Genomic DNA, 11887 nt, shown 5'->3' with positions numbered 1-11887 from the left:
CTAAATGCAATATTAAAAAAATTACAAAAAATCACTTTCAAGGATAATTAGTGTAATTTTGTGTTTAGGTTTTTTCAGTGGGCTTAAAAAATGTAAATCATTTACATTATTGCTGTACATCAAAAACAAACATAACAGGAGGGTTAATTACTGCTCCGAGTATGCTGCTCTTTCAGCAAAATGTCTTCTTTTGAATCCGTATACTCCGTCTAACGATTAATCGATCCCTAAATTAGTTGGTGATTATCTCGATAATCAATTAATCGCAATGAATCCGACTAATCGTTTCAGATTCAACACTTTCTAGAGCAAATTTGTTACTTTTTGTTTTGCTTAACCTACATTTATGAAAGTGATCCACACATTTTTATTCAGATAGATTGTTGTTTTGATTAAATATAATGATTTTTCACAATAGAGTGCAAAAACAAAATCCACAAAGCATGATGGTGCCACCACTGTGGAGCTCCTATTAGAACATAACATGTACTGTAATTATAGCTCTTAACCACTGACTAAGTTCAGTACAGCATGATCACATGAAAAACCAAATTATTTTTTGGAACTAAAACATGTTGGCCAATTTACAACTTACACGTACCAACATGGAAATGCAACATTTCTCAGGTGTTTAACATTTTTAGCGCATTAAAAACCGGCCTCGTTGTGCATTCGTAAAAACAGAAGCTGATGTGCATAATTATGTTGACTTTTCTTTACAGCATTCCAATTACATTGTAATCTTTAAAACGGCATCTTTTGGGAATGCATTGAACAGTAGCAAAATGTTGTTGGGATGCCAGTAAAAGTGATCAAATAATGACTGCAATGCACAACATAAAGCAGTTTAGAGAATGCTTGGATGGTAAAAGTCAGCGTACCATTCAGCTCTTGTTGTTGGTGAAAACAGTTTTTACTCTCTCTAAAATCCCTTATTTTATTCCCAAATAAGTTCTGTTCTGATTCTGTCCAGCTGATGGAGGTAAAAACAACAGCAGCTCCGCATCAAGGTTTTTTTTTTATTGCTGCTATTTTCACCAGATGAAAACATGAAAGCATGAGGAGAAAACAGTGAATGCAACAGTCATAATGGGACTTTTTTTTTTTATTCTTCCTCCACACCCCACGCTCTACCGAAACATTTGTGAGGGAGTGGGAGAGTTTTAAGAAGAAGAAAAAAAAAAGGGCTGGACTTTCTTTTCATTTAACTCAGGATCACAATGACTGAAATTGAGGGAGTCCCATGAGAGACGGAGTGAGCTCTCAACTTTTGTTTTCTTTCTTTCTTCTTTTTTATTTTTTTAATTTTTTTATTTAGCTGCTGATCCTGCTGGAATGAGTGTGTGCTGCCTAATTTGGCTGCAGCAGATTCTCAGCTAAGGTCCGACATCTGGAAGAACCCAAATAACCTGCAGATGGAAACCTGAATGAAGAAGTTCTCCTTTGTCTCCCTGGATATTTTTCATTACTGACAGGAGAGCTTAAATAGTGGAGCAACATTGGAAGGTATGCAGCCACAATTTCTCAGAAAACTTTTTTGCTTATAGCAAAATGAAAGTTCTAATTTTTAAAAATGTATTTATTATTAATCATTTTTCAATCTCCATGTTTGCACTCAAAGCCCTCTGAGAAAAGTCATGGTTCACTCTCTGCACTGGCTGCTCCTGCTATGGAGGCTTCAGGCTGTTTGGGCTCAAGACTATGAAGAAGAATACGAAGATGAAGTTGTGACCACAAGGAGGAAAAACAAACTCTTCACACCAAATTCCATACCACAGAATGGCAAATGTAAGTTTTCCTCAGAGGTTGCTTCCCTCATTATTTTTTGGGGGGGAGGAAAAACACGGATGGGGACGTTGTTAAAAAAAATGCTCACAGTGAAAAAGCTGAACCTGATACTCAAGCAAGGACGTTGCTGGAGGAGGCAGCACACGTGGATTGATCATATCTCGGCTCTCTAAGCAATCCATCTCCAGTGTGACCGCTTAGTGCTCCGTTACCCAAATGTTTTATTCACTCAGAATCCTGTTTCCTCGGGCGCATTCTCTCTGTGACATATTCAAGCAAAGATTAATGTGGTTTATCCTCAGCCCTCTATTACATCTGCGACCTCCTCCCGCAGCAGAAGGTTGACGCTCGGAGCAGTTTGTCTTGAAAATGAAGAGCCGGTTTGATAAACTTACAACGTTCTGGGAAATGTCGCAGAGTCACCAGCTTTCAAACTCATTTTGATCTCAAAACTTGGCGGGAAATGAAAGTGACGGACAAGATGTAGATGGAAGGTTGACAGTTTGGCACCAGCAAACTAAAGAAAATAAATACATGTGTTTGTTATGAAGCCAAAATTATGCTGATGGAAAATGAAAACAGATTGAGGTCCTTTTTAACCAATTAGGTGAGAGAACAAAAGTAGTTCTCTCCCTTGTAAAATGATTATTTACCTGTGGTTAACCACATGTTTTTACATGCCACTCTCAAAACTAATGGCACCCTGCAATGTAGATTCAAGAAACTAGCTTGACAACATGAAATAGGCTAAAATATCTCAAAAAGGCCATTGTCTTTCTATGCAGTTCCGATCAACTCTCATCTCCCTTCGCTGCTCTGTCTGGGATTTCTCCCATTGAGCTCAATTTCACCTGCAGAATTTCAACTGGGCCAATCAGATGAGAACAATGGCGTTGATTTTCTGCGCTGCTTCTGTTGTAGAGTTGTGACAACTAAATTTTAGCACGTTAAATTGCAAATATAAATCCTGAAATGGGTGTCACTTTGGCAATTTTTCGGTCTATGAAGCTACAAAGATCTTTAGCTTACCTTAGCCCAGTGGTTCCCAAACCTCCCAAACCCCCCAGTTTGGGAACCTCTGCATTAGCCGAACAAAACCGAAGAGTAAGAACTTTACACATTGCTTAATTCAGCTATCTGAATAGCTAACAGCTTCTACTTCAATAGCTAATAAAATTTGCATATATTGAGAAATAAACAGTTTTACATAAGTTCAAGTTTTAATTATTGCTCACACATGTTTATGAAATGCTAACTGTGAGATTTTTATTTATTTTTTCAGCTTCTGTCGATGAAGACTGCAGTTTGGAGTTGGCCTTCCTGGTCGACAGCTCAGAGAGTGCCAAGGACAACCACGAACAGGAGAAACGTTTTGTTTCCGACGTAATGGACCGACTGCAGGGCCTTCGGATGGAGAGTGGCCGCGGACTCAGCTCCCGCGCTGCCCTCCTTCAGTACAGCAGCCAGGTCAAGATAGAGCAGACCTTCAGAGACTGGAGGGGCATTGAAAACTTCAAAGCCAGAGTCGCTCCCATTCCGTACATAGGCCACGGCACCTACACCACCTACGCCATCACCAACCTGACGCGCATTTACTTGGAGGAGTCGGGCACCAAAAGCATCAAGGTGGCCGTCCTGCTCTTCGACGGCATCTCGCACCCAAGGAACCCAAACATATTTGACGCTGTGGAGGATGCGAGGAACCAAGGCGTTCGGTTCTTCACAATAGGAATCACACCTGAAGCCAACGAAGCAGCCAACATCGCACAGCTGCGTCGAATTGCTAGTTCCCCAGCTACCCGCTACCTTCACAACTTGCAAGATGTTGGCATTGTGGATAAAGTCATCAAGGAGATTGTGAGTAAAAAAAAAACATCACTCCTTGCATCCGTGTTGGGTTATAGTAGATTTAGTCAACAGCTTACTATGCTTTGTCAGCTGCGTATCTATTTACCACCTAACTGCGCAATTTAGCATTTTTGAAATAAATTATTCTAATGGAAACATGCCAGCTTTGAAAATCTTCCCCCTTTTTTGATAAAAAAGTTTTGGCACTGTGATGAGTTGGTCTTTTTTGGCCTTATTGAAACCGGTTTATTTCACAAACCTGCAATGGAAACACTTTTTTTTTTCCACATCACGAGTCACATGATCAACAACCAGATGTTGCCACTGGCATAAACTACGAAGAAGACAACAGGAAGTAGTTGGAGGAGGATGGCGCTGCCTGTACTTTACTGACTTATCGCCTGATCAAACTTATTTACGCAAGTTTTTCAATTGCAGTTCTTATTTAATGGAAACACGGGAGTTGCAAAATTGTGTTTTTTCCACATTAGCAGACCGAAAGTCAAAAATATAATAGGAGCAAAATTACTCTGTGAAAACAGTTTACTGACACAGTGGATTCCACAACCCTGATCCCAATATACATGCACTACTCAGAACAGGATCACATCAAAAGCAATACTTTACAGATTTTATGCAAGTCACAAAATCTATTAGTCAAGATCACAAGATTCAAGACAGTTCCAATTGTTTGAGAGTCTGAAGTCTTAAGTTTTTAGGGTGATTTGTTTTCACATTGAGCAAGATATGCTAACGAAGGTCCTCTTATTCTACTTTTGAGGTTCCACTTGCGTCTTATGCGTTAGTTTACAAATGAACCACAAAAATGAGAGTCTTAGATTGAAGTTGGAGTTGTAGAGTGTCAGGTTAAGACCTTACTACATGCTGCTCTTCTTCATGCTAAGTTCAGGGCGAACGTACTTGGGGTATTTACTAGCTCGGTATAATAAATTTGCAGAAATTATTACTACATTCTCCTTATAAATAAGGGGAAAATCCTAAGGCACAGGTTATGGCATTGCACCAAAACCTCAAATGCCATCTAATGATTTCATTAGGCTGACAACTGACTTTTGTTCCAGACGGGAAAAAATAGCAGGTAGCTCATTTACACACACACACACACACACACACACACACACACACACACACACACACACACACACACACACACACACACACACACACACACACACAAACAAAAGGAATAACTGACAACTTGGCAAGTTCTCGAATTCCTCCAAACAATTTCATTTGGGAGGCAGATCAGAGGTAACATGTTTTTTGGTGTTCATGCTCAGACTTGCATAAACACCCAAAGCCCACAACATTTCACTGCAACTTATATCACTTGTGAAATTGCATGTGTGTGTGTGTGTTTGATAATTGCTTTTTTTTTTTCTCCAGAGGGCAGAAATTGATTGGAGATGGAAGCCTCAAAAAGCCATTATGTGAACAGATGCTTTCCAAATGTTAGCACCTTAAGTTTCACCATGCACCCAATAACAACTTCCCCTGCTTCCGATGTTGACGGCGGCCGATGCTATGATTTCCTGGCTTATTGCATCCCTAATGTACACCTGCTGCTAGACTAACAGGTCTGGTCTGAACGCTGCTCGCTGAGATTGCTTCCTACAAGCCCTCTCGAGTTGGCAGAGGACTTCAGAAACCTTAAAGGGATTTGTCTGTAAACATTTATGCTATAGACGTTCAGCGAAAAAAGCAAACGCGTTCGCACTCGATTGTTTACGTAAACATTAACGGTTGACTTTTACAAGCCACTGCTGTGTTAATTAGAATACGGAGCTGCACAACAGCATCCCCGGCGTCGACATCTTGACTTTCGGTCGCCACACATGCTCCGCATTAAAACGCTTTGTGGGGAAAACCGGGTGAAGTAAGCGGCATGAGTCTGAGGACACGCAACGCACGCAACAGCATCCCACAAACACTTCAAACGCTGCTTTAGACCTGAGCTTAAGTGTTGACACCAGTGGTACACTCATCTAAGTACGATGGATGAAAAACTTTATGGGGAACATGGTGCAAAAACATGCAAAGCATTGCGTCTGACATCTAACCCATTCTGCTGGCATGCTAGGACCCAGCAGCAGCAGCAGCTATGAATCAGACTTTCATCTCATTTCCTTGTATAGGCAGCATCTGTATGTCATAAGCATGTGCCTCTGTACCAGCCGAGAGCATGTCTTTTATCTTTAGCCCCAGCATTAAACCGCAGGACTCAATTTCTCAAGAGTGAACAGACTGTTAATTTGGCTTCACATCTCAATCCCAAACCCCTCCTTGACCTTCGGTGGAATATTTAATTGATCCAATTTATCCTTTTAAATCTACTAGCATTGCAGAGTTGAGAATTTCATTTGCTTCCCAGTGAAAGCAAATGATTGTTCTGGCAGGACGCGTCGAACAAGAGGAAGTACAGGAAATAATCCGACGCACCAGATGGTTTGTTTCACAGAACCATCTGGGAAGTCCTCTGCTGAAAACAGCTTAAAAATAAAGAGCAGCCACTTTCAGAGGGATGCTTCATCAACGGTTTAAGACTGTGTTTTTTAGTTTAAGCATCTGGTGGTTTGTATTGTGAGCAAGTAAAATCAGTTAATCCTGACCAGCTGAGTCAGTCTAAAGTGAACCTGCCATGCTAACCACAACTGCACTAAAAGCTTCTCTGTTGCTGAAGGAAAAAATCAGATCGGTATCAATTTAGAGAAGTCAGACTCTGTCAATGTACTATTGCATTTTATTACCCAGCACCAGTTATAAATCTTTGTAAAACCGGGAGTTGGAATCACGTAAAAGGCGTTAAACCCCAATTGAATCCATCACACGTTGAATTCAACTAGTTTGTAAAATTTTATTAGGTGTGAGCCTCATTTTTAAAAACAATTTTTTAAATCTATATTACTAACCCTTGTATGTAGAAATGAGGTCCAACCGACCTCACACACATAAAACTTGTATCATTTGCCATAGTCCTCTACGTTTGCCTCAGTCCTCGCACGCACAAGAGTTAAGACTTGACTTGACTCTGTTCCTTTTCTCGCCCTGCAGATGGCGCTGGCAGAAGAAGGTGTAAGTGTCAAAACTGCCAGTGTTACAAGTTCTGTTTGGTTGTGGTTCTTGTGCACGTTTTCACCGTCATTTTTCATGTTTTTCCAGTGTCCACTCGAACTGAACCCATGCAAATGTGAGAAAGGTGAGAGAGGACCCAGTGGCCCTGCGGTAAGTCGTACTTTATATCCACCCAATCAGGGATGATGGCTTGTATGGACAAACATGCATAATGGGCCCACAAACGGCATGTTTTCACACACAGGGATCTCGCTCTAGAACAAGTTCAGTTTGCGTTCCTCTGAACATTGGTGTTCTGTTGAGAACAGATGCTCATTTTTTTGGACATCAGCAGGGTACTTCACACAACACCGAAGAAGAGCGAAGTCATAAGATGGCAGATGCCCTACGCATCTCTGTGGCCCCTGTACAGTGCAGGATCTATGATGTTGCGGATCTAATTGCCCTGAGAAAATGATTAGAGACCCTGGCACTCTGGGTGATCTAGACTAGAGAGATTATACAAAAGGGACTGTACAAAGAAGACATAACTCGGGTGGTCAGTAAGTGGCACATGTGCATGTTATTCAGCCATTTCCAAGTCACTAAACACAACCACATTAAACCACTTCAGTTGTGTTGTGCTCCTCTGCTGCTCCCAGACGTTAAATCTGCTTCTTAACAATCAGTGCCGAGGAGAGCTCTGCAGACAAAGGCTCCTACAGGCTACATAATTGCAGGGTTCGGAAGAGTTTAGTGACTTGTGCGGGTTTTCAGAAGTCTTGTCTCCCCGAAGCGGTGAGAGTAAAGCAAATACTTTACATTCTTCCCAACAGTTTATTGAAAACAGGTCTAAACGCATATTTACATGGGAAATCAGCAGAGTCATGTCTGCTGAAGGAATCCTGCCTCTCGGGACTATCTGAGAACACATGCTTGGCAGATTCAGTGCTACATGCAGGACTTTCTTTAGCTGCCAAGCATGTCGTGATACGGGCTCGCCTTTTCCTCAACAGAGAAGGTCGGTCACAGTCAAAGTGATTACTGCTTTGAAGCCTTTTCTCTGGATTAAAGCAAAGTAATTACCCCTTTACTCCTGATGCTCAGAACAAAAGCTGTTATACATCAGGAGTAGCAAGGGACACAGTGACAAAAGCAATGTATGCGACCGGAGATAACTTGAAGACAAGAGTGTTTCATAGAGTCTATATTATAAGAGAGAAAATGGCCAAGAAGTTTACTGAGTAGACAAGGCAGCATCAGTTACGTTTGACTCATCCGTTCCCCACACTCAGTGACTTAAGCCATTTTTTCTGCAAACAATGCAGCTCTAATGTTTGGTTTGAAAAGCTGGAAGTTCGTTATTCTGGTGATCTTTTTAAGGTGACGGTAGGCTGATTTCTTGGTTTGGTTTATGTGTATGTTAAAGTTTAAATCCTACTCTGTGAGTACACCAAGATTTTTTTGTTTGCTCTTCTGCCTTTACCATCAAACCGTCTCCAAATCCCAAACCACCCATTTACCCACAGCCATATCTCAAAGAAAAGCAGAAAGCAAATGATCATTCCTCAGGGAAAGCCCTATGGATCATCAGCTGCTGTCTATTCCTTGAAGTTAAACAGGAATAGAAGAGACGTCTGCTCACAAAATAATCTTCAGTGGTCGAGATTGTTTTCATGTTGCCTCAACTTCTACCGTAGGGCAAGAAAGGACGTCCTGGAGATGATGGAAGCCCAGGCGCGAAAGGACAGAAGGTACTGCCAATCCAACAACCCTTGAACCACTTAAGCAAGTAGTTCAAGGGTCGCACGTTAAATCAAAATCTTTCTTTAGGGTGAAAGTGGTCTCAGTGGACTTCCAGGCCGTGAAGGAGCTGAGGTGAGTCAAGAGTCTTCAGTTTGGTTCGTGAAGTTATGACCAATGTATCGTCTTCTTTGACCAAAATCCTTCTCTCTTCTGTCTTTGCTTGATTTAACAAAACTCTCGTGTGCACACAGGGTAAATCAGGATACAAAGGAGAGAAGGTATTGTATGGATTTTAATACAAACCCCTCTTATGCCTCGTTAGATTCTAAAGCAAAGGGTTCTTCCCACGCTGATTTAACATCATTATAAGTGACAGTAACCGGGGGATTATGAGCTTCAGACATAATGGCACACTGTGACTTTGAAGACATTGTGGCATTTTATCGTCCTTTGTTTAATGTCAGACCTGCCTGCAATCGTCTGCACATTGTTGTCATCTTCTGCGACTGCAAAGCTCTCAGATTCTGTATATTCCCATGACATTGTCGCAAATCAGCTCAAACCTGAACCTGTAAACAAACAGCATTATTTTTGTGTAGACGGTGTTTGAGAAGGAACCTAAACTTTGTTTGTTCTCTCACAGGGAGAGAGAGGAGAGTGTGGCACACCAGGCGTTAAAGGAGACAGAGTATGTTTGTAGTTCTTTGTTATTCCAACTTGACAACAAATATAAAATATAATATTTACCACGATGATGATTTGTCAGCTTGAGATGAAAAAAAAATCTACCTAAAGCTAAGTATTTGTCTTTTTGAAAGGTAGTTCACACTTTCCATCGTTTTGCCATCTGTTACATTCATTTCTGATAAAAGCACGTTTTGTTTTTTTTCAGGGCCCTGAAGGTGTTATTGGTCCAAGAGGAAACCGTGGACTTCAGGTGAACTTTTTCACACTCTTCCATTAGAGTCATTTAAACCCAGCTACTGCTTTTACACAATCAAATAATATATAGAATTGTCACTTTTAGACTAAGAAATGCTCAAATATTCACTATGCAATCTCTGAGTCATTCATTGTTTCAGTTGTTGTTTTTGTGGCTTCTTTGTCATATTTCCATGTTTATGATCGTGAAACAAGTGTTAACACTGGACAAACCTGGACCCGAAAGACGTTTTCCAGCGTGACAAGGTTGTTTAAGGTCATAAAAAAAAATCTCCTTCAGGAATTTATAAAAACAAAAACAAAGTCTTCCCATCCGTCCCTCCTTTTGATTGATTGCTTTTGATTCTACAGTTCTGGCTGCAATCAAGTTTGTCTGTGACTAGTGAAAGTAAACAAAAGGAAAAGAAAATGAACAAAATGTGTTTCATCACTTACTGTGGCAAGAAAAGAGCTCGTATGTGATTTATTGTGGTTTGTGTTTCGTGCTCGTGGTTTAACGTGCAACACCTTTATTATTTGTGCTTTAGGGTTTGCCAGGTCAACCAGGTGATGTGGGACCTGAAGGAATCATGGGCAAAAAAGTAAGCACGATTTTGACCTTTTTTTTCTTTTCTTTTGTTTTTTTGATGCATGCTAATCTGAGACTAATGACAGAACTTGCTGTTTCTCAACATGCCCTTCTTTTCTTTGTTTGTATGAAGCAATCACTTTGTGTGGTTTTTTTAAACGCACCAACATGTGGCGACATAAGAAAAACGGTGACGGCCGCTCTCAAAAAATAGCCAACACCTTCTGATATCAAGTCAAGAGTCTCGTGTGTCAGCTTTTAAAACCTTGCGTAACCTTTTTTCTTGTCACATCCAACACACAAAGAACAGCTTCACATCTCCATCTTGCCAATCATCTTTCCCCAGCAGTAGCTAACCAGTGCACCAACTGGGCCAATAATAGATGCTGATAGGAAACCTTATTCCTGTCATTTCTCCCTTATCAACAAATAAGGAGGTCAATCGGGAGGAATAAACCTACCTTGCTATAGACCGCGACCTTCAGGACTACTCGGTTTAGTTTTCATATTCGCTACGTTTTCAGTAAAGGTGTTTTTTTATTTGAAAACTGCTGGTAACTAAGGTAACACCACGAGCTTTCTAACTCGATTGAAAAAGTAATGGTCCACATAGAGAAGAGGTTTTATAACTGGAAATGCTAGTAAGATGCAAAACATCTGGCGACCGTTTGGCAGTGGCTCCGAAACGTTTTTGGCTTTGCCAGGCTTACTTTACAAGTCTGACCTTGAAAAATACAAGATGAGTTACGGGATTTCTCGCCAAGGAACCCTCTGACTGCCTGAACGTGCTGCTTTGGTAAGGATAAAACGAGAAACGTCAGTAGATTCTGTTGGGATTTTATGTAATTGAGCAACTCAAACTAATGTATATTTAGTAGGCAGATGAACAAACATACATGGTTTTCAACTTTTGCAAAATGAAAATAATACATTTGTATTCAGCCCACAACTTCCCATTAATACTTTGAAAAAAAGTGGGAAGGAGTCTACTAACTATGAAGAGGCAAATCAATTGCATTGGATTTTATTTAAGGGTGTTAAAGTAAACTGAATACTAATCCCGCACACATTTTTAGTAAAATATATAGAAGTTTATGATTTAATCTAAGAGGTATAAATACTTTTGCAAGGATTTGTTTCTTCCTGAACCTTGAAGCTTCGTCTCGGTGAAGATGAATCAGAGATTTTTCATCCCGTCTTTGGCTGAGGCCTTTCTGTTGAGGTTCAATGTCGTCGTCCATTTTTTAAACTGTATCTTCCTGATGACAGTGATTACCTCCACTCATCAGCACCTGTGCAGCTTCAGCTGAAGACCAACAAAGTCAAACATCTTCATTGTCTAGACTTCAGACGTCACCGTGTCCAGTTTGTCTCCAAAACATATCAAAAATACTCGTATGTTTTTTGCCAATCACGTACAGCTGACATAAGAACAATATGCAATGAAAACAAAATTTGCCGAAAATGTGGCTGTTTAAGACATTTTGTTTGTTCTTGCTTGCACTTTTGAAACATGAAAAAAAAAAAAACAGAATTGAAAAAACAGCCATTTGTGCAGACAGAAAACAAGACTTGCCATTAAATCGAATGGCTTCGGAAAAGGAAACAAGCTGCTTGTGAACACGGTTCCCTGATGATTAACGTGTCCTTGAAGCCATAAACATCTTATAAGAAAACAGTCAAGACGTCAGCACGAGTCGTGAGAGTGATGAGGGGAAGTTATGTGGATCACTCAGACATTAATAATACACAGGATGTGTGGTGAATCAGACCTTTAATCAACATATCAGCTGCAGCAGCATGTAAGGGAAAACATATCGTTGAGGACTTGGTGTCTTAATCAATAATTAAGCTTGATGGCAAATCGATTACTTAAACTTTTTAGTACATTAAATCTTTGTTAAATATATTTATCCATATCAT

At 40.4% G+C, this 11887-nt stretch overlaps 1 protein-coding gene across 1 annotated transcript in view; it reads left to right on the top strand.

The window, feature by feature from the left end:
- Positions 1-915: 915 nt before the first annotated feature.
- The window catches only part of LOC106930317 (uncharacterized), a 33019-nt gene continuing 22047 nt past the window's right edge, over positions 916-11887 (top strand). The window contains exons 1-11 of the mRNA XM_015007775.2: positions 916-1506; positions 1622-1788; positions 3071-3645; positions 6709-6729; positions 6817-6879; positions 8409-8462; positions 8542-8586; positions 8706-8732; positions 9098-9142; positions 9347-9391; positions 9924-9977. Of these exons, the coding sequence (XP_014863261.2) occupies positions 1638-1788; positions 3071-3645; positions 6709-6729; positions 6817-6879; positions 8409-8462; positions 8542-8586; positions 8706-8732; positions 9098-9142; positions 9347-9391; positions 9924-9977 (1080 nt within the window). The 5' untranslated portion in view covers positions 916-1506; positions 1622-1637. The remainder of the gene's footprint in view (positions 1507-1621; positions 1789-3070; positions 3646-6708; positions 6730-6816; positions 6880-8408; positions 8463-8541; positions 8587-8705; positions 8733-9097; positions 9143-9346; positions 9392-9923; positions 9978-11887) is intronic.

Source organism: Poecilia mexicana, unplaced genomic scaffold (assembly GCF_051168715.1).
Source record: "Poecilia mexicana isolate PSO_F unplaced genomic scaffold, ASM5116871v1 scaffold_2, whole genome shotgun sequence".
Taxonomy (NCBI): Eukaryota; Metazoa; Chordata; class Actinopteri; order Cyprinodontiformes; family Poeciliidae; genus Poecilia; species Poecilia mexicana.
This window is presented reverse-complemented; position numbering and strand designations above follow the sequence as displayed.